Consider the following 25,280-nt stretch of genomic DNA (forward strand, 5'->3'; position numbering starts at 1 on the left):
CTCAATGAGCAAAAAGCGGCAAGGCGTGAGCACTAAAATGGAACGGGAAGGCCAAGAAGTGGCAGAGGAAATCCGGTAAGCGATGCACTGTCTATACGCGTATAAACAATCAAAGCGGCCAGGCGCCAAGCCTACAGCCGACTTTAATGAAGTCTTCGAAGATGCTAGCATCAGTCGATCCTTGGAAGACTCGAGGCATTAAGATGCCAGCCTGGCAATACGCTTTTCGTATCCCGTTGTCCCCTCACATCCACAAGAGTATGTGATTTAGGTCTCAGTTTCTAAGATAGGACGTTCTAGCACATTCTAAAATACCTTCGAAAGCGCATTGTCCTAAATGAGCTTGGGTGACTTGAAGACTAGGAATTTATACGCTCTCCACGAGGGGGCTTGGAATACGAAGAACAAAAAATCCAGCATACCATCTCTGTGGAATGTGACCACCCAAGTACCTGGTTCATGGAAAATTTATCCAAAGCTGACTGGTTGAAGCACGTAGAGACCTGTATATCGCCACCTTATAAGTTGTTTTATTTACAAGATACAGAAACGTGGAAAGAATTAAAAATTTCCCCAAGTCAAGTTAATATAACGCCGCGACGATTATACACTGCCGCTTTGCTATGGTATAATTTCTGGCTTTGTTTAAGGTACTACGGCAGCAATGTGCAGGATTGGCTGCCAATCAGTGAATAAAACTTTATGGCCTCCAGAAGAAAACGTTGAAGAATGACGACATCAAATTCATTCCTGTTATTTTTACTGCCAGACTGCGGCCACTGCTCGAGGGTCCCTAACAACTGCCTACCTTTCAGCTGTATTCACTCGCCTCCAAACCTTCAATGGCATCGGACCCGGGTTCAGGTTTGACATTTCGCGGACCGGAGGATCCCAGTCGGGATGTGGCAAGGCAAATTCATATCGATGTACCAAAGAAGCCAGGAGGACTGTTTGTTCTAGGTAGCTAATGTTCCGGCCAATGCAGCCTCGTGCCCCAGTACTGAAGGGGATGAAGTATGGCTGCAAAGCTTTACCATGTTCTCCCAGCCACCGTTCTGGCTTGTAGGTGGCATTATCTTTGAAAACCGACTCCTGGTGATGCATCACGTAAGACGAAATGCTGACCGATGTGTCTCCAGCGACATATTCATTGAGGATAGAAGTTCCTTCCACAGGCGTTCGGCGAGGCAGACCGAAAACGATAGGCGGGAGCATTCGAAGGCTCTCGTCTATGCATGAGCGGAGATATGGCAGGTGTTTGACTTTACCATACGGTGCAACGACCTCATCTTCTTCCAAGACCTCGTCAAGCTCCTCACGAAGCTTTGCCAGACATTTAGGGTTTCTTAGCAGGAAAAAGAGAGCGTTTCGAAGTGAGATAGCTGTGGTATCGTGTCCCGCATTCATCATGATGCTAATCTCTGCGACGATCTCGCCCCATTCTAGATTGTGGGGTAACCCATTCTTATCCTCCATCATAGCTGTGAAGAAATCGTCCAATTTCTCGCCATTCTCGTATCGCTTCAATCGTGTAGTGGCACGGTTATAGACAATACCGCCCCAATCCCCGTCTAAATGCCACAGATGCCGATAGCTTGACGAAACCACTTTGCTAATTCGGCGCAGAGTCTGAAACCAGTCGTATGACCAGACTATCCGGAAGGACGCTGTCTGTGTAGCTGTATGACATTCACGGAAGGAGACATCTTTAATTGTGCCGTCTTTACTTTCAGACTTCACTCTGTCAGATCCCTCGTCAAGGAAACCGAGATCTTCGCTAAGTCCAATATTGGCAATCGCAGCTGCGGTCCACAGGACCGTCCAGTTTCGATATTCAACTGTTAGGTCTTCCTTGTTTGGATTCTGATTTAGAGGCAGTGGTTCGGTGCACCGCTTATCGAAGGCCTTAATGAGCTTCGCGCTGACTTCCGCCACCTTAAACTCCCACTCTTCGAGGTTCTTGACCGCGTAGGCGCTTGATAGCACCTTTCTCTTCCGAGCATGTTCCTTTTTGTCCACAACATCTGCAAGGTGGGCGTGGGAGCCTGCGGTCTCGGAGTAGAAACGATCCTTAATGCAACTGGTACCGTGACCGTAGATATCCTTGATGGCGTTGGGATCAGAGTAAGACAGAGAATTCGGACCGATTCGCAAAACAGGATGCTTTTTGTGGGCTTCGAGGAGATTTCGGGAGCGGAAACCATTGTGTGACTCGTAAATAAGTGGCAAATCTGAAATGCCGGATAAAAGGTAGAAATTGGGATACTTCCTGAGTCCATTTGGGTCATAGAAGTACTTGATGACTGGGGCCACAAAGAAGTACCCCACCAAGGCAAGTGTTAAGGCGAGGGCGTACATTGTGTGCCAATGGGGGAAATCGGAGAGACGAAGATATTTATTCTTCAGATAGAGCGAACTTGAGGCCTCTGATATAGATTTCGAGATGCCAGCAATGGTTGACTTTAGGTTGAATGGCCAATGATCAGCAAGGGGAGTGATCGCCATATTCCAGACCAATCCTGGAATTGAACCTGCAGATCTTCCAACCTCGTGGATCTTTTTGTCGCGGGGCAAATAACTTCATTTGGAAAGATATCGGGGCCCAATTTTCCTGCTTCACATTGTCAGCCTGCAGGTGTGTTTAATCGAAGTACTGGAGTAGCGAAAGATCTTCTATTTGCGACGATAATAAAGTGACACAACGACGAGCGGTTCAAGCATGCTAATGTCTCTGACTGATGGTAAGGTATAATGATATAGAGACCGAGAAAGTCAAATAGCGATGCCGGGAGAATGTCTCCGTACTGTGTATACTCTAGAAACGTGACAGGCGTGCGGAGTTCGATGCTCTAGGTTACCGATCGGGGGGAAAGTCTCTAGGGAACAAAAAAAGGAAAAGGAAAGCCGCGTCGAGTCCACCACCTCACCAGTGTCTCTCTCTTACCCCGTGATCTTGAAAAGGGTCTCGAAGAGCTCCAGACGAGGAGCACGGGGAGAACCAATCACGTCAAGATTATCAACCAGAAAATCCCTTTCATCCCCATGGACCCAACTAAATCCACTTGCAATGACTTCACAGAGTGCGGTGAAAATAACCGTCCTTGGCTGAAGTATCAGTCGCGCGGGTTATATTTCTCTACGAACCCGAATAGTTTTGGGCTCTCTTTGTTTGATGTTTTATATCGAAGTACCACTCTCTTCCTGTAACAATCATCAGGGTTCCTTCTATAAATTCTCGGCACGGCATTTGTCCACACGCTACATTTGTCGCCACTTGAAAGGCAGCAAAAGCGGGGATAATGTCGATTTTGTGTCATTTTGCCACAAGTCCGAAGAGCCTCCTCTCGATAGGGAAACATACCCCGTCTACACTGATGGCAACAATAGGTGCCTAAGCTGAGAATGACCCAATCATTTGCAGCCGCTCCTTCGTCCTGTTCTACCGTTGCTGATATCACCCATTTCCCCGAGGGTTAGGACATGTCTCAACCCCATGGGGAATATAACCCCTCCCAACCCCACGGGGAAATAGGGTTTTGCCATCAAAGGCCGACCCGCCGTTGACCGCCCATGGTAAGATGAATTGACGGATTGATGCAAGGCTGATTGGCCGAGATCTATAAATTGCTCCGTTTTCTTTTACATGGATAACTTCTTGTCTCCTAGATGCCCTCCCTCCTTCATCTTCTCAGACTTGTCAGCTAAACCAATTTCAACAATGAGCTTCGATAAAAAGGCAAACGAACCAGTGGTTCCCAGCAATGATCATGTTGAGGAAATACGGGATGTTGAGCCTGTGGACTTTGGCAAAAGCCAGGCCGGCCTCAGCAGCATTGAGGCAACGGCTGCCTCGAAGGCAGCTTGGCTAATCTCTACTGTCGTCTCGATCGGCGGCTTCTTGTTCGGTATGTATCTCATGCAAATGTGAATAGTATTTTATAATAATCATCCTCTAGGATATGATACGGGCTATATTTCAGCAGTGCTGGTCACAATCAACTCGTCTCTCGGTCATCCGCTTAGCTCTAGTGAACAAGAAATGGTGACATCCTTAACCAGTGGCGGTGCCTTGGTCGGAGCGGTAGGAGCTGGTCTCTCTGCTGATCGATTCGGCCGTCGCTGGCCCATTTGGGGTGCCTGTTTGGTGTTCGTGATTGGAACCGTCCTCCAGACATGCGCCTTTTCCGTTGGCCAGTTTGCCACTGGAAGATTTGTCGTCGGTCTCGGGGTTGGCAGTGCTTCTATGATTGTTCCTCTTTATAGTAGGTCGCCTCCCTCCTCCCACGTTATAGGGTCTGGCTAACTCATCACTTTCATAGTTGGTGAATTGGCACCTGCCAAATACCGCGGCCGCATGGTGGCATTCAACAACATGAGTGTTACCTTCGGTCAGCTCGTTGCGAGTGCTCTCGGCGCCGGTTTCGCCCAAATAAAAGGCGAGGGATGGCGAGCCACTGTCGGCATTGGTGCTGCCCCAGCCCTTGTGCTCGCTGGCCTTCTCTTCTTTTGCCCAGAATCGCCCCGTCAACTGGTCTCTCACGGCAAAGCTGAGGCAGCAGACGCTGTCCTCCTCAGGATCTACCCTCAGTCAACCGTGGAACAACGTCAAGCCAAGATCGCGTCGATCGAGCTCTCTCTCCAAGAAGCCACGCAAGCCATGTCCGAGGAATCCCTTTGGGCGACCTTCAAACGAATCTTTACCACGCCGGCTACTGGTCGTGCCGTCCTGACTGCGTGCATGATCATGGCCATCAGTCAGCTTGGAGGGTTCAACACGTTGATGTATTATGCGGCTACGCTGTTCTCCATTGTCGGGTTCAATAACCCAACAGCGGTCGGGATCACGGTTTCAGGTACGAATTTTGTCTTCTCATGGGTCAACCTCGTGCTCGTTGATAAGTTCGGTCGAAGGATTATCTTGGCGGTTACCGTTCTTGGAATGGCTATTTGCATGATAATCGCCGTCGTCGCATTCCGATATATTCCGGTGGATACGAAGACTCTGGCCCTGGAGACGACTCATATCGGCTGGCCCGGTACTTTGGTCCTGGTTGCGATTATATGCTATGTTGCTTGTTTTTCGTCCGGTGTCGCAACAATCGCCTGGATTGGCACAGAGCTCATTCCCCTTGAAGTCCGAGCGATTGGAACCATGCTAGTATGCTTACCTGCCTTCTTTTCCCTATTCTGTATCCTCCAGTGCTAATCAATGGACTAGAACACTGTCACCTGCTGGAGTACAAACATCATCATTGCTTCCACGTTCCTATCAATGATGAAAAGTTGGACCCCGAGTGGTGCTTTTGGCTTCTATGCCGGCATCTGTTTCTTTGGTTGGCTCTTCGTCTTGTTCTTCTATCCTGAGTGCAAGGGTATGCCCCTGGAGGCTATCCGTGAAGTTTTCAGCAAGGGATTCGGCGTCGGATATTCGAAGAAGTGGCAGAGAGACCATGAACATGATGCGAAGATTGACAGAGTTGTTATGGGTCATTAGGGTTTTAGTATCCAACAGATTCGCCTGGCACAGTGGGCAGTAGGAGGAAAATATTTTACCCAGAGAATCACACACAACCTTGGGATGCTCCGAGTACAAGTTGGGCCCAATAATCAAATACAGCAAGGCTCACGATCATCACGTCATTCGATAGTGAATTGTGTTTAGCATGCCCACCACGAACGACCCGATCATTGATCTATTTCCATACCCAGGCTAGCTTCTAAAAGCCACTTTAGAGTTTACAGCAAGGTAATGCATAGATTGAACTTCATTGTTCAAGGTGTAGAATAAAGCAATACAATTGGTTTGGAGAGAAGGTCGATTTTAACATCAAAATCAGAACGCTTCCCAGTTTTGAAAATAATAGACGGTCTGGAGCCAAACTTGACAGGTATCATAGGAGCCCGTTATCGACTAGTAGAAAAAAAGCCCACTCGTAGTGCCCCACGAATGCTTAAAGGCCCTGCCATCTCCCTTCGAATTCCACTGTATAATATGTTATGTCACTAAAGGTTCTCATCCTTATCAATACGCGACGGTGCCTATGTTAGATCATGTCGATTCGGGATGCAAATCCAGTGGCTGTGTGCAGATGCCAAGAGACTAGCTGCTGTAGGAGATGCTATATCATCTAAAGATTTCATATTCAGTCCAGCCGAAAAGGTCAGTGCGGCGATCGCGCGACCTAACGGCGCCGCTGCGAGGGACACCATCCTGTTGCAGCGCCCTCGTGGGCAGAGCCTCTCCTCTAAAAAAGTCCGTTAACCGAAATAATTGGAAGCCCGACCAGTAAGATATAGACGCTACCAATAAGAAAAGAAGATATTCGAATCAGCTATTTAAGTATCACTATTCTCTGTTAGGCCTTGCGCTAGGTAACGCTCGTTTATTCCTTCTGAATCAGCTGCCTAAAGATACCATTACTGTTCACACTACATTTGGCCAGAGCAATAATGCCCTTCCTCCCGAGTCGATACGGTACTCGGACTTATTGGCCTTCGGCGCTCCTATAGTATATCCTGTTAGCGATTATAGATCTAGTAGGCAGGGTGCTAAGCGGCTTACACTCCGAGACACATGAAATAGAACCAAATTCATTCTTTGTAGCCCTCCACCAGGCGGACTCGATATCTCCCGCGTTACAGGCGATACCGACGTTGAACTGGATAAACCCGTGGCCGTCGGCGGCAGCGTTATCACAGGTCCGAACGGATGGGGCAGGGCAGCGTAAATTATCCCAGAACCCCTTACAAAAGGCAGGACTGAAATCAACACCGCCGCTGTGATCGATATTCCACGAGTTGATAAACAACCCACAGTCATCGCATGACCTATAGGTGCACGTGTTCGCCGAGACTAGAGTTGCAAGACTGGTAACAGCAATAGTAACGGTAGCGAGGGAGACGCTCTTCATATTGATAGAAAGAGGTGTAGAAATAGGTAGGTTGGAATATATAATTAGGAGGCTGGGTAGACAGTACAGAGATCAGTTGACTGAGGAGGAAAGATAGAAGCTGCTAGATAGGTTGTGCTAAGGACTTTATATATTTTTGCTCTAGTAAAGCGAGGACCTGAGTTCCCGCTTCGAGTTAGTTTTACCTCCTTCAGGAAATCCGCTACGCCGTATGGTCATCACCCGCCGCCGACTCCCCTCTCGTTGTTGTTGCATTGTTCAACGTCCGACGGGACAGGCAAGGCCCTGCGCCCTGTAGCCCGCGCCGCCTCCTCCAGGAGGCCTGAATGTAGATCGCTTGGCATTGGAGGCCCTACATATCTAAATATCTCAATGAAAGCTGATCGGGTCAGGCGCCATTAAATAGCAACATAGCTCTAGTAAGGATATCCAGAGCTGGACGGCCTGTGACAGGTGACTTTCATTGGTCATGGTAAATTACCGTAAAGTAATCAATAACAAATTGAAAATTTACATCGACGAATTGGGTTTCTATCAGCATGGTTGTTCACACAGGTAATTTGGCCGATGATAGTGTATACTATAGACCCAGAGAATCGAGTCGAGAGGTTAGGATGCTGTTAGACAAAGTTATAGACCTATTTCACGCTGACTATCTCGGTCGGATCAGTCCTACGGTCCTTAAGTAGCAAATTGGCCACTTCTCGTACGGTATTCGGGGTGAGGGTGGCAGCTCTACGCTTATCTAATAAGATGATCTAATTCTCGAGGGTTTCCTCTTCTAAAAAAGTCAATTTATAGTTGTTAGCGCGGGCTTCTTCGCGACTGTTAACGCCTACCATACGGTGACGGAGTATTAAGGCGGACGTCGAAATCGCGAGCCAATTAACTAATTGAGCACCTTTCTTCAGTCTAAAAGAGAGCGAATAGCTAATAAGGTCTTACCCTCGTGCTCTATACGTTTTTGAGAGCTTTGAGAGCGAATTGGTGGCATAGTGGGTGGTTGAAATTGATGTAATGAATATGACGCGAAACTAACGCGTAGGTGTTCCACTTACACAATACGTTACTGTAGACTCACAAGTAAACTAGGTTATTGTCACGATTTTTCCTGTATCCGACCAATTGGACATATCAATGACTCTGTATTGCAGTACCCCTATTTCCTGCTATTTAACTAACGTAATTCACATGCGAGCCGCCACCACAAGCAAGCCGCAATCTCCAAAACACATAGTAAATGCGATAGGTTACAACTTGATATCTCAACAACAGTGGTCTATACTAAAAATTTTCTTTTTAATTCTATGGTTTTTATATGATATCCAGCTGCTTTGGGCAGTTTTAAGAAACTTAATGATTTATTGACTAACATATATATATTTTTGGAGCCAAGCGACGTAATTTTCAATACGACAATAAGGTAAACCTTCGACTTCGTTAAAATTGCTATATGTTACTAAAAATGCTTATCAATACCTATCTACTAATAGCGGAAACTAACTTAAGTTGTGGCGGTTGAAACATGAAGCTATAATTTGTCGCATTTACTACGTGTTTTGGAGATGGCGGCTCGACCGGGATGGCCACTCGCCCGGGAATTACGTTAACGTGTTTGCCAAGCGAGCCGCCACCCCATCCAAAAACGCGTCAATTAATTAGACCTTCCTTCTTTAACCACCTACCATGCCACCAATACGTACTCAATCTTCTCGAAATCGTACGGAGCAAGAGGGTAGGATCTTATTAGCTATCCAGGCTATTAAGAAGCAAGAAATAAGCTCTATTTCTCTCGCAGCACGCACTTTCGAAGTACCACGTTCTACTTTACGCGACCGCCTCTCCGGTCATGCTGAACGTAGTACTATACGCGCAAATTCACATAAATTGACCGAAATTGAAGAAGAATCTCTTCAAAAATGGATTCTCTCTATGGACTCTCGCGGAGCAGCCCCTCGGCCTTCTACCGTACGAGAAATGGCGGATTTACTACTCGCGGCGCGTGGATCTACCCCTCCTCCTTCGGTCGGCAATCATTGGGTTACAAACTTCGTAAAAAGGCATCCAATCCTCTCCTCCCGATTCTCGAAAGGCTATAATTACGCGCGCGCAAAGTGCGAAGATCCTCAAATTATTTCCGAATGGTTTTCTCTCGTTCAAAAAACGATTATTTCGTACGGGATCGATCCCGACGATATCTATAACTTTGACGAGACCGGATTCGCAATGGGCTTGATCGCAACCGCGAAAGTTATTACGAGGAGGGAATACTACGGTCGGCGATCGCTTTTACAGCCCGGAAATCGCGCGTGGGTGACTACAATTGAGTGTATAAATGCTTCGGGGTGGGCGCTTCCTCCGTGCGTGATTTTTAAGGGCAAAGTCTTTATTGAATCTTGGTTCGACGGCCTTCCGAATGATTGGAGATTCGAGGTTAGTCCGAACGGGTGGACGTCCGATGAAATTAGCGTTCGGTGGCTCGAAAAGCTCTTTATCCCGTCTACTTCTTCGCGTACGAAGGGGAAGTATAGACTTTTAATACTCGACGGCCACGGAAGTCATTTAACCCCGAAATTCGACGAAATTTGCGAGAAAAACGATATTGTCGCAATTTGTGTGCCTCCGCATTCGTCTCACCTTTTACAGCCTCTCGATATCGGCTGTTTTGCGGCGTTAAAGCGGGCTTATAATCGTCTTATCGAATCGAAAATTCGTGGTAGAATTAACCACATCGATAAATTAGACTTCCTCGAAGCCTACCCGTCCGCGCGAATCGAGGCATTTAAATCGGAGACTATTAAGAATAGCTTCGCCGCCGCTGGTTTAATGCCTTATAACCCCGATCGAGTGATCTCAAAGCTCGATATTTGCCTTCGAACCCCGACACCCACCTCGAGCCGAGGAAGCGAGTGGGAGCTAAAAACGCCGTCGAACTACGTCCAATTGCAAAAGCAAGCTTCCTCAATTAAAGCTTTGCTGAAACAGCGCTCGAAAAGCCCACCGAGCCCGCTTAACTCCGCGATAAATCAGGTTTTAAAGGCCTGCCAAATTATGATGCAATCGGCAGCTTTACTCGAGAAAGAAGTAAGCGAATTACGCGTTCAAAACGAGACGAAGAAGCGAAAAAGGACTCGGTCTAAAAGGCAAATAGCCTCCGAAGAAGGCCTTTCGGTTTTAGAGGCCTCTACCTTAGTAGCGCAGCCAGTGCAAGCAGTTTTAGCACAAATGCCCCGTGAGGCAGAATCCGCTCCGACACCTTTACAGCCACGTACGAGAGCCTTACCGAAGTGCAGTATATGTGGAATTCAGGGTCATAAATTGACTACATGTCCTAATAGAACTCGTTTTTAGCTTATTGAATTTAATGGCGTTTTGGTTGAGATAAATGCATCTAAACTTGATAGGTTAGGTGGGGTGTCCAGCTCGCTTGGGTGTCCAGCTCGCATGTGAAATACGTTATACTGTATACCTGAAGCCATTTGGATCATCTATAGACCCGGTTTCATGAAGTATTCGTAAAATAATTGCGACAGTTATTCTAGATAACTGTACGCACAGTTATACGTCGGGTAAGCGTCCACATTCCGACGTGCTTCCCCACACTTCACCCGACTGTGCGGGGAAGATCGGACTCGGCGCCGAAGCCGAAGGAAGTATCAAGCTTGCCAACTGCATAAGAAGAGCTTCAAAACTTGATAGTGAATTATCATTCGAAAAGGTAATCAGATTTTGATACCGTGTGATTCTTGACGCAAAAATGGTTTTCAAGCTGAAACAGCAAAACCGTTCAGGCGCAGGCCCGGCTCCGGTAGTAGATACACCTACTATCGTCAGAGGTGTCATCGATGAGATTCGCGCAAAGGGCGATGATGCTGTGAGGGCATACTCGGAGAAATTCGACAAGTGGAGTCCTACCAGCTTCAAGCTCTCGCAAGAAGAGATCCAGCATATTATCTCGACGGTTCCTCAGCAGGTTCTTGATGATATCAAGCAGGTCCAGGCTAATGTGCGCGCCTTTGCGCTTGCGCAAAAGGCGTCTATCAAGGAATTTGAAATGGAAATTCGCCCCGGTGTGCATTTGGGACAGAGAAATATTCCGGTCAACTCGGTTGGAGCGTGAGTTTTTCTTTTTGGTTGGGTGACTTTCATTTACTGACGCTTGGATAGATATATCCCCGGTGGTCGGTATCCTCTTCTCGCGTCGAGCCATATGACGATCCTTACGGCAAAGTGTGCTGGTGTCACTCATGTCACGGCCTGCACTCCTCCAATTGCCGGGAAGATTCCTGCCAACACGGTTGCTGCGATGCACTGCGCTGGTGCGGACGATATATACATTCTGGGTGGCGTTCAAGCCGTTGCAGCTATGGCTATTGGTACGGAAACAATGAAGAAAGTCAATTTCATTGCTGGCCCAGGAAATTCCTTTGTCGCTGAAGCCAAGCGACAACTGTTTGGAGAGGAGATTGGAATTGATCTGCCTGCGGGACCGACTGAGATTCTCATCGTGGCCGATGAACATACCGATCCCTTCACCGTTGCCACCGATCTCTTGTCCCAGGCTGAGCATGGATATGACACACCTGCTATTTTGATCACCACTTGCAAGACTCAAGGGGAGAAGACCATTGCGGAGGTTGAACGACTTTTGAAGATCTTGCCGACTGCCGATGTTGCTGGAGTTTCATGGGATCGCCTGGGAGAGGTGATCGTGGTAGATAGCTTGGACGAGGCTTACGAGCTCGCCGATGAATATGCCTCTGAGCATGTTCAGATATTGACGCAAAACCCCCGGGAAGCTTTGGAGAAGATGTCCAACTACGGAGCGCTTTTCTTGGGCGAGAAAACGTGCGTATCCTATGGCGACAAATGCATCGGAACCAACCACGTTCTGCCAACTCGGGGCGCTGCACGATATACAGGGGGTCTTTGGGTTGGTAAGTTCTTGAAAACAGTCACTTATCAAGAAGTTACTTCACCGCAAGAAAGTGGAGAACTTGGTCGGCTCTGTGGGAGAGCAGCACGAGCTGAGAACTTTGAAGGCCATGCCCGCTCAGGGGATGCCAGGGCTCATCGGTATCTGAATGATAAGTTTGAGTGGATTGAATAAGAATATGAAAGGAAGCCGACTGTTAGATCAATGCCAATTGTTTTGCGATAGACTCCCAACTTCACCTATAAGTTAATTTCTCGAGTAACTTAATTTTAATGGTTAGCCAACTACTGTATACTCCATACAGTAGTCAACTCGGACAACTTGCCGATCCCACTGAATTACCATTATCAAATCCTAACCGGACTTTTCCCCGGTGACAGGCTGCTGCATCCAATAAAAGTGCGATGTAGGGCGTGTAGGGCGTGGTGTGGGTCAGGGCCTGCAGTGGAGCTTCTTCCACAAAGAAGCCGAATTCTTCATAGGTTGAAGGAACTTCCAATATCACCAGCCGGAGACGTCAATTGGTGCTCTATTTCAATGTGGGCTACGGATCCATTCGCGACTCAGCTTCTCCAGCCGGAGAACCTGTGACAAAAATTTATCGTCCGGCGTCAATGTTGCTTAAAGCCTGGCCTGAGTCCGGTCCTTTCTTTGAATAGGCAAATACAGTAGAGAATTGTCTGCCAAAGATGGGATTGACATCGTCTAATGATTTTCGAGATCCTCTCACTCTCTCGCCGGTGAGTATTATTCCAGCGTCTGAGTCTAATTTCTTCATAGGTCGCTCGAGGCCATAACTTACCTTCTAATTCACATGTTTAAACAGATCCGAAAAGTACACGTCGTCCTCGCTGGAATCCTATTCATCTTCAATAGTGCCTTTGGATCATCACTTCCCTCGGGCGCCCACGATGCAATTGCAGACTCATTCCACCTCGCCCACGACGATACGAAGCTCGTCCTTCTGAACTCACTATACCTTGTGGGGTTTGCCATCGGTCCACTTATATTCGGGCCTCTGAGCGAGCATGTGGGCCGTAGGCCCGTCCTAATCGGCACATTCAGCGGATATATCATCTTCACCATGGCCTGCGCGTTATCGCCGAACTTTCCTGCCTTGCTCGTTTTCCGTCTTCTATGTGGCTTGAATGCTGCTTCTCCAAATGCCGTGCTTGGGGGTTATATGCTGATATCTTGGATAATCCCCAAACTCGCGGTATCGCTATGGCGCTTTTCATGGTAGTCACAGGCTTTGGTCCTCAGCTAGCACCTCTTGTATCTGGGTTTGTTTCCACGGTATCGTGGCGCTGGACGTTTTGGGTTGGATTGGCTGCCGCTGGTGTAGGATATCCGTTTATCCTTTTCATTCCAGAGACCTATGTGCCCGTTTTGAAAAAGCGACACGCGCGACGATTGGCCAAGGCTGGAAAACAGGAAGAGAATGGTTGCAACACTATTCAGCCCCAGGGCCCGGGCCATCGAGGAGATGGTATTCTATCCATCTTCATGAGACCATTTGTGATGATTGCAAAGGAGCCGATCCTTCTCTTTGCTTCACTCTTCATGGGCTTCACATATGCAATGTTTTATCTGTACTTCCAAGCTTATCCGATCATTTTCCAAAGTAAGACTCCAATATCTGGGAGGTTATTGGACCACTCACTGAACTCCTTGGCAGATCTCTATGGGCTATCACCGGGCGTAGCAGGGCTCGCATTCTTACCAAGTATGTCAATTCAACCGCGTTTTGTTGTGGAAATTAACATTCTGGTCACAGTCAGTGTGGGGGCTTTGGTCGCATTCTCACTCTTCTTGCTATATGGCTCATACCATTCCAAGGCTGTGAAAGAGAACAAGGACTGGGCCATGCTTGAAGAGTACCGCCGGTTGCCGCTTGCCGCATTGGGTGCACCTTTGTAAGTTGAATACCTTCTCTTTCATTGCATAAGGAGGCTAACACCTTAGACTACCAATCGCTCTGTTTTGGTTAGGATGGTCTTCCAAATTATCCATCCACCCTGTTGTCCCCATGATGTCCGGTCTCTTCTTTGGCATAGGGTACATTCTGATCTTTATGGCCATGATCAACTATCTCACTGATGCCTACAAGCAGTATTCTGCATCAGCGCAGGCTGCTGCAAGTACACTGCGTTCTTGCTTGGCAGTCTGTCTACCGCTGGCCACGAATCCGATGTACGGCGAACTGGGGATCAACTGGGCGAGCTCGCTCTTGGCCTTCATCGCCATTCTGCTTGCTGTGATTCCTTTCGTGTTTATCAAGTATGGGCAATGGATCCGAAGCCGTAGCCCATTCTCTCAGCGGGTGATGAAGGGGGAGTTGACTGAAAGACCTGCAGAGACAGTGGTCTGAGGAGTATAGTACCTGGAACATATAAATTACAATACTGTACTATACACGACCATACCGGAAACTCTCGCTGTTATTGGCCGGAGCTTGCGGATTTAAGATTTAGGCTCAACTAGCGCCGTCAGCAGCCCGCAGTAGCGCCGCCACATCCAGGCAGCTCAGTAAATCAGTAAACATTTGGCATTGGCATTCATATATAGCGGAATATTAACTTCTCGCCTCGACGCGCACGCCAAGTATTTGTCGCGTTCATCAGTTCAGGACACCCGCGAACAATCCATTGCCACTTCTTCAAAAATGGCTCCGTCACCTCCCAGTTTCGAATATCCCAAGGCTCCCCCCATACCAACAGTCCAGAATCCATCGTCGACTCGCCCCAAAATCCCATAATGTCATGACAAAGCTGCTCATCATCCCATTCATCGCCCGCTTCGATCAAATTGTCACGCATCTTGGGTAGAGGGAAGAAATCCAGCCAGGGGTGATGAGGCACCGATTTTTGGATTCGAGTGGGGCGGAGGGTTAGTGGGATGTGGCTATGATCGTCTGGCGTAGATTCTCTTTGTGGCAAGGCTTGATTGAATGGAGATACAGCGTCATAGTCCATCCAGTACGGTGACCAACCGATCAATTCTAGATTCTGTGCGAATGCTCGGAAGACGTTGACTTTGGTCAGGGTCATCAGGTGGTCGGCGGCGGGATCACCGCGCGCGTAGCTTTCAATTGCTGATTTGGCGAATTGTTCCAGTAGATCTTGCAGTACTCCGGGGGTGCAGCAGGATTTCACCTTGGAGCTTTCTGAAGTGGCGGAGTCCTGCGACTGGGGTGATGTCGACTTGGACAATTTGACCAGACTCTTAGGGTGAACATCTTTGTTTTGGAGCCGCTTACGTTTCCCTATATCCAGGTTAGCGTCTGCAAGATTGACTAGATTGACTGGGGCAATGCAGCTCACGGTATGCCCTTTGGTTGATGCGATTTTGCCGCCGCCGACGCTCAGCCCGGTCGGTCAGCCCCGACCAGTTGTCTTCCACTTCATCGGAGGAGATCGGATCGGCAATTTGAAGAGACGAGTCAGTCATGTTAGCGGGGAGGTTGTCAGCAACATGAAAACGACAGAAGTGGCTTTATGAAAGATGCGTAGGTGGATTAGGTTTTTAAATTACGACGGAGTTAAGAGATAGTGTTTGGTATGGTCACGAACGGTACGATACCCATTGCATCATCTACATATCTTACTACCCCTCCAAACCCTGATAACCAATGCTTCTCAGCACTTACTGAGGGTTGCTAGAAATTTGCTAGTGTTGCACCGAATCTACTTTCATATTTAAAATAAGTTTACAACATATTCTATTAAGAGTTGTTCCTAACAATTGACTTAAAACACGCTAATCTAAATTTAATCACTTTCTCTGCAATCCCTGTTCACCTGTAACCGTATCATTCGATAGTCAAAAATGACTCACTGTTATAATACAGTAAGGATCTATAGAACCATGCAGAATCTCTCATTCAGAGAGCCGAAACTCAGCAACACCCTCTTTCCCGTTGCGAGCAGCCTTCTGTCACGTCTATCAGCTATCGGAGAATGAGCAAGATCTAGTCAGATATCTATTTCAACAAGAATATACATAACAATGACTAAATTTTAACTCTTGTGGTATAGTGAAATCTCCTGGAAGAATTTTATATAAAATTGCACTAGTGGAGCTTTCAAAGGCACGGAGTCACCGGTCTATAACCATAAGGTATACTCATCCCACCTCAGTACCATTAAGCCCACGAACAAGACCAAAACCAACGACTTCATTGTCTCAACCTCGTTCCGGTGCCGACTCAACCAATTCTCTAACTCCACCCGCCAAGTATACTGGCCGCTATCTTTAAGCGCAGATCGGAGACCTGGGAGTCCGTCTAGGCTGCGGGTGTTCCATTCTTGCTGGTATGTTTGCATCTGGCCGGCAGCAACCTTTTTGGCGGCAAACTGGCCTAGTGTTTGGCGGTCTTTGAGATAGCCTTTGGATTCATTGGTTTCGGGATCGATTGTTAAGGCTATCAGCGGGACACCATAGCCGCAGGAGGTTTGGACCTAGATATGTTGTTAGATAGAGTCAAAGAGTCAATTCGATGTTATAGATGATATCTCTAGGCCGGATTATGTTCGGGATGTTTATCAGTCTTACTTCCTATAAGACTGATCGATCCTCGGGCGAAATGCAAATCAGAGACCAGTGCTAACCTTGAAAATGTGAAGTATAATAATAGCACGCGCCCCCACAACCTGAGGTTTTCCCATGCGCTGTGAATATTTATGATACTCGGGCTGATCCCACTCGATAACAGAACCAGTACAGAACAGCCGCAAGATACGAGGAGACGAATCAAACGAGATGAACATCATGGTAATGCGACCATTCTCACGCACATGGGAGATAGTTTCGCAGCCAGACCCAGTTGAATCGATGTACGCTACCTGGTTTGAACCGAGAATCGCGAGGCAAGAATCTGGTAACCCCTTTGGAGAAATATTAACATGTCGGCCACGGAGAGGAGCTGAAGCCACGAAGAAAATCCTTTGGTGTAGGGCCCAGTCGCGCAGATCGTCTGGAATGGATTCATAGAACTTGCCCATGGCTTTGAGTTGGTTGGCGATGGAAGATTACATAGAGGAGTCGAATGTGAAGTGGGCTGGTGGTGCTGTAAGTAGACGTAATCCACATTCCCCTCCCCTCTTCTCCGCAGCAGTCAGATAGTGTATGTATTATTTAAATATTTGTACTAGCTGTCTCGCAATAGACACTCAGCCCCGCTAGCCTCTTCCGACCAGAGTTTTAATTATTCTTAGCGGCAACGGCCCTTCTCATATTGGAGGTTGCAGCTAGAGTCTTAACGCGTCCTAAGTCTGGGATCTGGAAGTTAGACAGTAGGGAGAGCAGGCGTGGAGGTAAAGGCGTATAGGGGTTCCGTGTACATACATCATAGGTCCGGTCCTACCAATGTCACATGAAATACAAGATCTATTATTGGAAGTGAAGGATCAATGACCATGACTAATCGATATACAGACTAGCATCTTGATCTACTGGTTCGAGAAACAATTACAGGGAGACTATAGGATAATCTTATTTGCTGTGAATGAAGACGAAGGATACGAGTAAAGAAAAAAGGGAGTGGGCGTGGATCAAGCCAAATTCTCTATGGCAAAATACGGTTATTTACAATGACTCATTGCGCATTATAGCCCGATACGCTCATACAACGATACTGCTAGGCAGGGGGATGTTTTTGTAGTAACCTTATATGGTCTAGCGTGGTATCGGGGTACTTGACCGAGAAACAAAGCGTGAGTGTCTGGAGGGTACAGTAGAATTCGAAAACAGTTTAACCCCCCAGACACTCACTCTTTGTTCTCGGCCCGTACCCAATACCACGCTAGTTCTCAGGAAGAAAAACACGCAAATAATAATTTTCTTCCAAAAGATATGTTTAATTCCAGAACGACCGCATGACGCCGTATATTGCAGGAAACTCCTATACACTCTCCTACATTAGTACCCATCTACACCCTGACATACGTCCTCACCACCGCCACACCCGGAGAACGCGGTTAAAACTGGAATCTATATCAACCCTTTCGTCTCGCCAATACGCACCACGTACTTAATAGCAGATGCCTTGCCCGATTTAAGATCCTGCAACGCCCCTTCAAGTCCAGCCAACCCACCCGGGCGCACTTCATACGGGTGTCCCGAGAACCAGCCCTGCGCCAAGCCACGGCCAATGAATTGGAAGAAAGCAGCGCTAAACTCGTTATCCTCGACTGTCTTGCCTGCTGCGACAGGCATATGAACCGACCCCGCTATAGTTTGGCTCATGATAATTCCGTCGGGGGGCTGGTAGTCACCGCTCGACAGCATGGTAGTGATCTCCCCAGGCGCGGTCATAACCGCGCCGACATTCTGATGACTTCCATGTTCGCCCACCGCATCGAATGCGTAGTGTATCGATCGCCCACCCGCCGCTTCCTTGATCTTTGCCCTAATAACTTCGTCGCCTTCACGGTAGTCGATTATCGTGTCACCTTTCTCGCGATCGATGAGAGTTTCGACGAAGGTGCTGCCTTTGCCAGCTACCGTGATAAGCGGGTGGATATTAGAAAGCCGGGCAAATTTAATCGCAAAGGCTCCAACTGCGGTCGCGCCGCCATATACAATAAGAGGCAGAGGCTCAGTGGTCGGATTCCAAGGCAGAGGCAGCTTCAAGCGCTGATAAAGACCGAGTGCAGCAGTCATAGCAGCCAGCGGAATAGTGGCCGCCTCTAGCCGCGTCTCTATATTAGCTCTAGTGAAAACATTTGATCGGAAACAGGCTCACCTTCAAATCTGGTTTTGGCGGGAATATGGAAGGTCGTGTAGTCGGGCGCGATTGCATACTCGGCGTAGCTGCCATGAGGTTTCATCACTTGATGGAACGCGGCGACCCTGTCGCCCTTGTGGAATCCCATCACGCCCTCCCCCACTGCTTCGATATATCCGGCGATATCATCTCCTTGATTGGTGGGGGTCCCGTCTGTTGGCCACCAGAGAGGCATCTTCCAGTCCTTAGGATTAGTACCAGATACGGCCACGCGAATAAGGACGTGGCCAGCTTCAGGAACGGGGATATCGGTGTCTCGGATCGTCAGTGAGATGTTCTTGTCCACAAATGCCTCCTTCATGATTGCTGGTGATCCTCTTCCGAGGTACGTTTTCTACAGCAGTAGTACAGCTTTCGTCATGTAAGAGGTAGGTGGATGAAGACGAAGACTACTCCGAGAGAAAAGGAAGAAGCGAGATCGCCAAAACCCGTCCTCTCCTCCCCCCTCTTAGAACATTAAAAGGAAAAATACGGTAATTTACATTGACTCATTAGACACTACAGTCCAAGACGTTCTTTACCGCGATACTGTTAGGCAGGGGTTATTTTGAAGGTAACCTTATATGGTCTAGTGTCGTTCCGGGTACGGGACGAGAAACAAAGAGTGAGTGTCTGGGGGGTAAACTGTTTTCGAATTCTACTGTACACGAAACTGCTACACACACTCTACCTCAGTGCCCCCTCCTTCCCTCCTGCCCACCTTTGAATACTGACTGGCTTCCGTCTTCGCTCAGGAGAGCCAAATTCGCGCGGAACGTTGAAGCAGACCTCGGCTGTCCAGCCAACCATCGGAATCCGATTTAGGTCAAAAAGAGTCCATATTCCGGAAATGCAAGGACAACCGCATTGTTTGGTTCGTCTGCATGAAAGATTTCGCACTATCCTACGAGGGGCATAGACCACCGTTGGAACAGCGCCTCCATATGTCGCTCTGCATCTGAAAAATTCGAGGAAAAGCATACGCTAGATCGCAACATGGCCCGAGTCTGGTCCGCCCTTACGGAAAATAAGTCGGGTCGCGGTTCCAAGCGCTCATTTTGTAACCTCAACCGGCTGTAATTCCAAAAGGAGCTTAACTTCCGCGGCGATGATCTCGACACCCTCGTATTCACGCGCCAAGTCCTGTGGTATTTTGATGTCTCGTATTCGAGATATCAGAATATATGGCCCTGGATCTGGAAAACGGCCGCATTCCCCCACCCTGTTCTTTGATAAATACCACAAGCAGGTGCTTCCTGAAATAGTACTCATTGTCAAACCCGCAGTTATGGATATCCTTCCCACTTTAGATCCCAATGATCTCTTCTCTGCCAAGGGCCTCGTCGTCGTCATTACAGGCGGCGGCAGTGGTATGCCCTTTATTCTCACGCTGTGTGTTCACTAACCCTGATATTTCTTAGGGATTGGCCTCGCCATAACCTCGTGTCTAAGCCAAGCTGGTGCGGCCCGTGTTTATATCCTCGGCCGCCGCCTATCTACACTCCAGGAAGCTGCTAGGAGCGTCGGTGGCGCTGTTGTACCCGTACAATGCGATATCACTAACTGTTCCTCCGTTTCCGCCGCTGTTGCAAAAATAGAAGACGAAATTGGCTATATTGATATCTTAATCAATAATGCCGGCGTGCAGGGCCCCGATCACAAGCCTGCTAGAGACGCGGAAACAATCGAGGACCTGCAGAAGATCTTGCTCATCGATCCGGAAGGATGGCAGCCTACCTTCGCAGCTAATTCAAGTGCAGTTGTTGGTGTCTCAGCCGCCTTTTTGAAACTTCTTGATGCCGGAAACAGACGGCGGGGCTGGGAAGGAGGCAAGATTCCTTTGGGACGACCTCGGCAGCGCGATATCACAGGCTTCACGGACGATGAGAGAAGTAGCCAGATAATAACAGTCGGGAGTATCTCTGGCCTTAATCGCTTCATAACAGCGGGGTTAGCCTATGGCGCGAGCAAGGCTGCAGCAATTCATTTGAGTAAGATGTTGACCTACTTATTGGCACCGTGGGGAATTAGAAGTAACGTGATAAATCCTGGAGGTGAGTTTGCAGGAAGCCCCATATCATTTAGTTTTCGCTGGACCGTAACTAACCACTTATAGTTTATCCTTCAAGCATGACAGCTGGAACCAAAGACAATTACAGCTACATGGAAGTCCCCGCTGGTCGGAAAGGTGGCTATCGGGATATTTGTGGTGTCGTTCTGTATCTTGTAGGGAAAGCCGGAGCTTATGTCAATGGCAGCATGGAGAATACAGACGGAGGCCGCCTAAGCGTGATGCCTGCAACATATTAACCGTTGATAAATGTTAAAGTACTGTATAAACGTCTGACACGTTCGATACAAAACGCAAGGCAGTACGTCTATCATGATCATTGGCGTTGGTGGAACTATGATCACGGTCTATAGAGAGTTTGTTTCAAGAAATATATATTTGTAAGAGCGGTACCATATGACGTTGTAAGGCTTGTGCTCTTCGGTGATATCTCACGTGAACGTGTTGCTCTCAAGAGGATCGTCTCAAGTGGATTCCGCTCTCATACCAAGGCTCTTAATACTTTCTGTTCAAGTTACATATGCTAATCAAGAGATGTCTCTCGGGTGGTAAACCGTCCTGAGACGTTTCTCTTGTAAGGCCATAAAATCGGACTTCATAGCGCGCGACGATGCACTATCCAATAATCCAGAACTTGTCAGTCGCCGGCTTCATATAAAATTTCGAAATTTGCCTCGTTTTCATTCAGGTGGTAAGGTTGTCGCGACGGAGGCGTAGCATGTTTGAACAAGAGCATTTACTTACATCGTAGTCTCCTAACCACCGGTCAAACTCGGGTTTCTCGTATCTTCGATTCCCAGAAAGTCGATCATGCTGCGCGACGACGGCTTCTTTCAAGGTTGACCTTTGGAGATTGGTTGCATTGATCAAGGAAATCATGAGAGTGGCGAGAGAGAATGAGGTGAATGCTGTCATTAAACATGACGGTCGAAGTGATAGCCTTGCGGTTTGGACGAGAGAAAGGAGCAGGATGTTACCGGATGATCTTTATTTGAAACTCGGTGATGAAACGGGATCGACTCAGGCGATTGAATCAAATTCTCAGAAAGCAACTCTCAAAACTGGGGATACTCTCCACAATGTTGACATCTCGACGATACCATATTTATTATCCTTTGTAAGGTTTCAACGCCTTACCCAGCCGCAAAATACAAATTTCATTCATGGCAATATTGCTTTATTTGATATTGCTCTCAAGGGCTTGGAATCAGGCTATCGGCAATGTTTCCGCTCTTTGCTAGGCGATATTCCTCAGTGTCAGACTCTTTGTGAAACATATGACTTCCTTGGGGTCGAGGTACTTGCCGGGCAGTCAATTGATAATATTTCTGCCGATTTGAGGGCCTGCAAAACCGATTACGAAGTCGAATATAAGCGTTATTTATGATGCCAATATTTATCGATGATAATATCCATCAAGGGATCGCCATCCAATTTCGAAAATTCCATGCTCTGTAGTAACTCCACGATCCCAGAGATCAAGAAGATAGCCCAAGTACCTACTTCTCAAAGCCCCCGTCTAACCATTGTGTCAACGACTTGGCAAATAGACATGAATTGTCTTTATCTCCGAGCCTGGCGTCGACTTTAAAAGTCCGCATACCGCTCTTCAAAAACATTGAAGGAATCTGGAAATCTAGCAATATATCACCGCGGCCGCTACTAGGTAGGTAGTCAACCTGAGCGCCCGTGGAATCGCGAATGATGAAATGGGCTGCATCATTAATGAGAACAGTTTTTAACGGCATTGTAAGGGACTTTGGTTCTAGGTAGCTACCATCTCGGTAGACAGCAGAGCTGTTCACAGGGAGGGTTGCATCAATAAGGCCCTTATCAGAGAGTCCTAGTCCCTTCGTTTTGGATTCATATAGATCGCCACGTAGGTAGACAAAAAAGACGCGGTCGCTTTAGGATGTCAGGACATTAAGGGTGCCCTATTAAGGAGGGGTTCTTACGCGAGAATAGGCGTCGGGGCAATTTCAAGGAACTCGATGCTAAATAGCTGGTCTTCTTTTGGCACGGTATCGTATATAGCATCGTTGTGGCCGAAGACCTTGTCTTCTTTGACCATGACGTTCACGCCGACGAGAGGCTTTTGCTGTACGGGTTTGGCGATGCTAAGAACAGCTAGTGTGGCAACACAAAGAGACAGCCAGTGTGGGATATTCCACTTCATCATCTATCGGTGGTGTGGATGGGATTGAAGATGTCTTCACAAGGGGGAAAAAACAAGCAGTAACGTAAGTTTATTGGTTGAGAGACGGACAGGGAAGGAGAGACTCCGACCCCTCGAGGACTATCTCCTCCTCTCCTTCCCTTCGAGGGGACTATCCAACTACTACTTGCCTCAGTGCCTCAGGCCCTCCACTGCATCGGAACAAGCATGTTCCGTAATTACCTAATCGGGTAATTCGCCTGGGGAGGGCCTGAGCGCAATTGCACCGCTTTTGCTGTGGGTCTCAATTTCGTAACGTGTAAAACGCATAGTTTAGGTTCTAAATTCACAACAAAACGACGCGACCATCGAGACAATTTGTCCTGTTTCTCCGCCAAATTGCATTGCTATACCTTGAAATTTAACCCATCCTATCAACAATGCCTGTTAAATCAAATGCAGTATCTTTTATGCCTGAAGATCCTCCATCTGCTGAGAAATTACGCGACCTTCTGCACCGACTCCACGGATTCCAACCCCGTCCCGACCAGGTAGAGGCCATTAAAACCCTGGCCATCGATCAGAGAGACCTCATACTCATAGCTAGGACTGGCTGGGGGAAGTCAATGATATTCCAATCAGTTCCTGCACTTAGAACGGGCGGAATCGCCCTTCTGATCATGCCTTTAAACCTGCTAGAGGAGGACCAGGTGGGTTGAACAGCCAGCGTTGAAATTGATTAGCATGCTCCATACCCAGTTGGAGCTATCACAGGTGGTTCATGCAATCTGACATGTCCTAGGCAGCGTCAATCAAGAAAATATCTGGCTGTGTTCCATGTATTCTCAACAGCAAATCGAACAACGCTCATGTGCGCCAGCGGATAATGAATGGAGAATTCACGCACAGTAAGCTGCATCCAGCTGCCGTGGCACAACGACCCACTAACGGGAGGATTCTAGTTCTTTTGGGGCCTGAGATTGCTCTCTCAGATAAATTCGCGGAGCTGTTACGGCATAGGGAGTTTCATCAGCGCTTAGTCTTAGTTGCCATCGATGAACTGCACGTCGTTCAGCAGTGGGGTGGCGATTGGCGAAAACACTACTCTCGGATTGGCGTCCTTAGACATCGTATCGATAAAAGAGTGCCATGGTTTGGGACCTCTGCCACCCTTGACCCGACCATGCTTCAAGATGTCATACAATTGGCGGGTTTTCAGGACGAAGTCGAGGTAATGAAAACAACGATCGACCGACCAGATATCTCATTATCCATTCGTCGGATTGAGCACAGCATTGCTAGTTTCCATGATCTCAGTTTTCTCTTAGACGAAGCAGTGACTGCCCCAGGGCAGGTCAGCATGAGTCAAATCCCAAAGACGATCGTGTACATGGATTCAATCGCCCAGATCGAGGCCGCAGAGTTTCAAATGATCGAATGGCTCGTGAGGTTGGGTAGCCAGAGAGCCTTGGCAAGCGCCGCTATTCAAGCCTATCACTCTCAGTTGGCTGACTTCGACAAGCGCAGAATATCTGAGGATTTTTGCCGTCCCGACCGAGGCCAGGGCGGTCCCGCCATCCACCGCATCATACTAGCCACAGACGCAATGGGAATGGGAATCGACAACCCTGATATCCGCCGCGTCATACAATGGAAACAGCCCTCCTCAATGTGCACACTATTTCAGAGAGCAGGGAGAGCTGCAAGAGGAAGTGGATATATGGGTGACTTCCTTTGGTTGGTGGACTCCTGGTGCTTCGAACCGATGGAAAACCAAGCTGATGCATCCCGAAGAGCAAAATTGGAGAGGGTGCGCAGAGCACAACTCGATCCTGGCCTGCGGGAGTTGATAAACACGCGTGGCTGCATTAGAAAATGCGCTCTAAATTTCTTCGGGGAGTCAATGACGGATTGCCAACGACCTGGACCGCTGGCCTGCTGTACTGGTTGCAGTCAAGTTGACATCCTCCCTAGGCCTCGAAAGCAAGAGCAACAGCTCCGTAAATCGAAAGTCCCTAACTGGGCAAGACTAAGGGCTCGCACGGACTTGATTCAGTGGCGCAAGACAAGGGCAGCGCAGCTCTTCCATGCAAGCTTCTTCCAAGATGAGGACGCTCATGAGGCGCTAATGCCCACGCACTTGCTGGATAACCTGGCAAGAGACGGATACCACATCCATACAATTAATGATCTTCGAGACCGTATTGGGGGAAGTGGATTTGGTTGGAGAGATTTGGAGGGGAGGTCGTCAAGACCATCAGGGCAGCTGGGGTTACCAAGGGGGTCGACATCAGAGCCATTGCAGCTGCTCGTGCAGCTAAAACAAGAGACGAGAGACAAGCCCTTCAACAGCTCGATGCAAACAGGGCATTCCGTCCGTATCGAGGTCAGCCACCGATTACGCCAAGTCAAAAAAGGCAAAAAAGGCAGATAGGATAGAT

At 48.1% G+C, this 25,280-nt stretch overlaps 11 protein-coding genes across 11 annotated transcripts; 5 read left to right on the forward strand and 6 right to left on the reverse strand.

The window, feature by feature from the left end:
- Positions 1-804: 804 nt before the first annotated feature.
- On the reverse strand, positions 805-2,358 carry N7446_001047 (Cytochrome P450; the record flags this gene model as incomplete). Its single annotated transcript, XM_058509814.1, has 1 exon — positions 805-2,358. The coding sequence occupies one exon, from the start codon at positions 2,356-2,358 to the stop codon at positions 805-807; it is 1,554 nt and encodes a 517-aa protein (XP_058378793.1).
- Positions 2,359-3,718: 1,360 nt separating this feature from the next.
- On the forward strand, positions 3,719-5,494 carry N7446_001048 (uncharacterized protein; the record flags this gene model as incomplete). The annotated part of the gene is made up of 4 exons (XM_058509815.1): positions 3,719-3,905; positions 3,957-4,262; positions 4,320-5,158; positions 5,219-5,494. 4 exons carry the CDS (start codon positions 3,719-3,721, stop codon positions 5,492-5,494), a joined length of 1,608 nt encoding a protein of 535 aa, XP_058378794.1.
- Positions 5,495-6,485: 991 nt separating this feature from the next.
- On the reverse strand, positions 6,486-6,911 carry N7446_001049 (uncharacterized protein; the record flags this gene model as incomplete). Its single annotated transcript, XM_058509816.1, has 2 exons — positions 6,486-6,504; positions 6,565-6,911. 2 exons carry the CDS (start codon positions 6,909-6,911, stop codon positions 6,486-6,488), a joined length of 366 nt encoding a protein of 121 aa, XP_058378795.1.
- Positions 6,912-10,668: 3,757 nt separating this feature from the next.
- On the forward strand, positions 10,669-12,021 carry N7446_001050 (histidinol dehydrogenase family protein; the record flags this gene model as incomplete). The annotated part of the gene is made up of 2 exons (XM_058509817.1): positions 10,669-11,027; positions 11,079-12,021. The coding sequence occupies 2 exons, from the start codon at positions 10,669-10,671 to the stop codon at positions 12,019-12,021; spliced, it is 1,302 nt and encodes a 433-aa protein (XP_058378796.1).
- Positions 12,022-12,555: 534 nt separating this feature from the next.
- Positions 12,556-14,218, forward strand: N7446_001051 (uncharacterized protein; the record flags this gene model as incomplete). Its single annotated transcript, XM_058509818.1, is given in 6 exon segments — positions 12,556-12,587; positions 12,628-12,877; positions 12,889-13,471; positions 13,526-13,573; positions 13,625-13,763; positions 13,813-14,218. 6 exon segments carry the CDS (start codon positions 12,556-12,558, stop codon positions 14,216-14,218), a joined length of 1,458 nt encoding a protein of 485 aa, XP_058378797.1.
- Positions 14,219-14,405: 187 nt separating this feature from the next.
- Positions 14,406-15,297, reverse strand: N7446_001052 (DUF3425 domain-containing protein; the record flags this gene model as incomplete). The annotated part of the gene is made up of 2 exons (XM_058509819.1): positions 14,406-15,112; positions 15,171-15,297. 2 exons carry the CDS (start codon positions 15,295-15,297, stop codon positions 14,406-14,408), a joined length of 834 nt encoding a protein of 277 aa, XP_058378798.1.
- Positions 15,298-15,953: 656 nt separating this feature from the next.
- On the reverse strand, positions 15,954-16,850 carry N7446_001053 (uncharacterized protein; the record flags this gene model as incomplete). Its single annotated transcript, XM_058509820.1, has 2 exons — positions 15,954-16,307; positions 16,458-16,850. 2 exons carry the CDS (start codon positions 16,848-16,850, stop codon positions 15,954-15,956), a joined length of 747 nt encoding a protein of 248 aa, XP_058378799.1.
- A 922-nt stretch (positions 16,851-17,772) lies between these two features.
- Positions 17,773-19,064, reverse strand: N7446_001054 (zinc-binding alcohol dehydrogenase family protein). Its single transcript, XM_058509821.1, has 2 exons — positions 18,593-19,064; positions 17,773-18,536 (listed from the first exon to the last, which is right to left on the reverse strand). The coding sequence occupies exons 1-2, from the start codon at positions 18,933-18,935 to the stop codon at positions 17,839-17,841; spliced, it is 1,041 nt and encodes a 346-aa protein (XP_058378800.1). The 5' UTR covers positions 18,936-19,064; the 3' UTR covers positions 17,773-17,838.
- A 657-nt stretch (positions 19,065-19,721) lies between these two features.
- Positions 19,722-20,923, forward strand: N7446_001055 (SDR family NAD(P)-dependent oxidoreductase; the record flags this gene model as incomplete). Its single annotated transcript, XM_058509822.1, has 3 exons — positions 19,722-19,983; positions 20,035-20,667; positions 20,730-20,923. The coding sequence occupies 3 exons, from the start codon at positions 19,722-19,724 to the stop codon at positions 20,921-20,923; spliced, it is 1,089 nt and encodes a 362-aa protein (XP_058378801.1).
- Positions 20,924-22,183: 1,260 nt separating this feature from the next.
- Positions 22,184-22,755, reverse strand: N7446_001056 (uncharacterized protein; the record flags this gene model as incomplete). The annotated part of the gene is made up of 3 exons (XM_058509823.1): positions 22,184-22,203; positions 22,288-22,589; positions 22,640-22,755. 3 exons carry the CDS (start codon positions 22,753-22,755, stop codon positions 22,184-22,186), a joined length of 438 nt encoding a protein of 145 aa, XP_058378802.1.
- Positions 22,756-23,279: 524 nt separating this feature from the next.
- On the forward strand, positions 23,280-25,273 carry N7446_001057 (P-loop containing nucleoside triphosphate hydrolase protein; the record flags this gene model as incomplete). Its single annotated transcript, XM_058509824.1, has 3 exons — positions 23,280-23,549; positions 23,642-23,747; positions 23,802-25,273. 3 exons carry the CDS (start codon positions 23,280-23,282, stop codon positions 25,271-25,273), a joined length of 1,848 nt encoding a protein of 615 aa, XP_058378803.1.
- Between the last annotated feature and the right edge of the window lie 7 nt (positions 25,274-25,280).

Source organism: Penicillium canescens (genome assembly GCF_028828765.1).
Source record: "Penicillium canescens strain IBT 15451 chromosome Unknown utg000001l_segment0_segment0, whole genome shotgun sequence".
NCBI classification, from domain to species: Eukaryota; Fungi; Ascomycota; class Eurotiomycetes; order Eurotiales; family Aspergillaceae; genus Penicillium; species Penicillium canescens.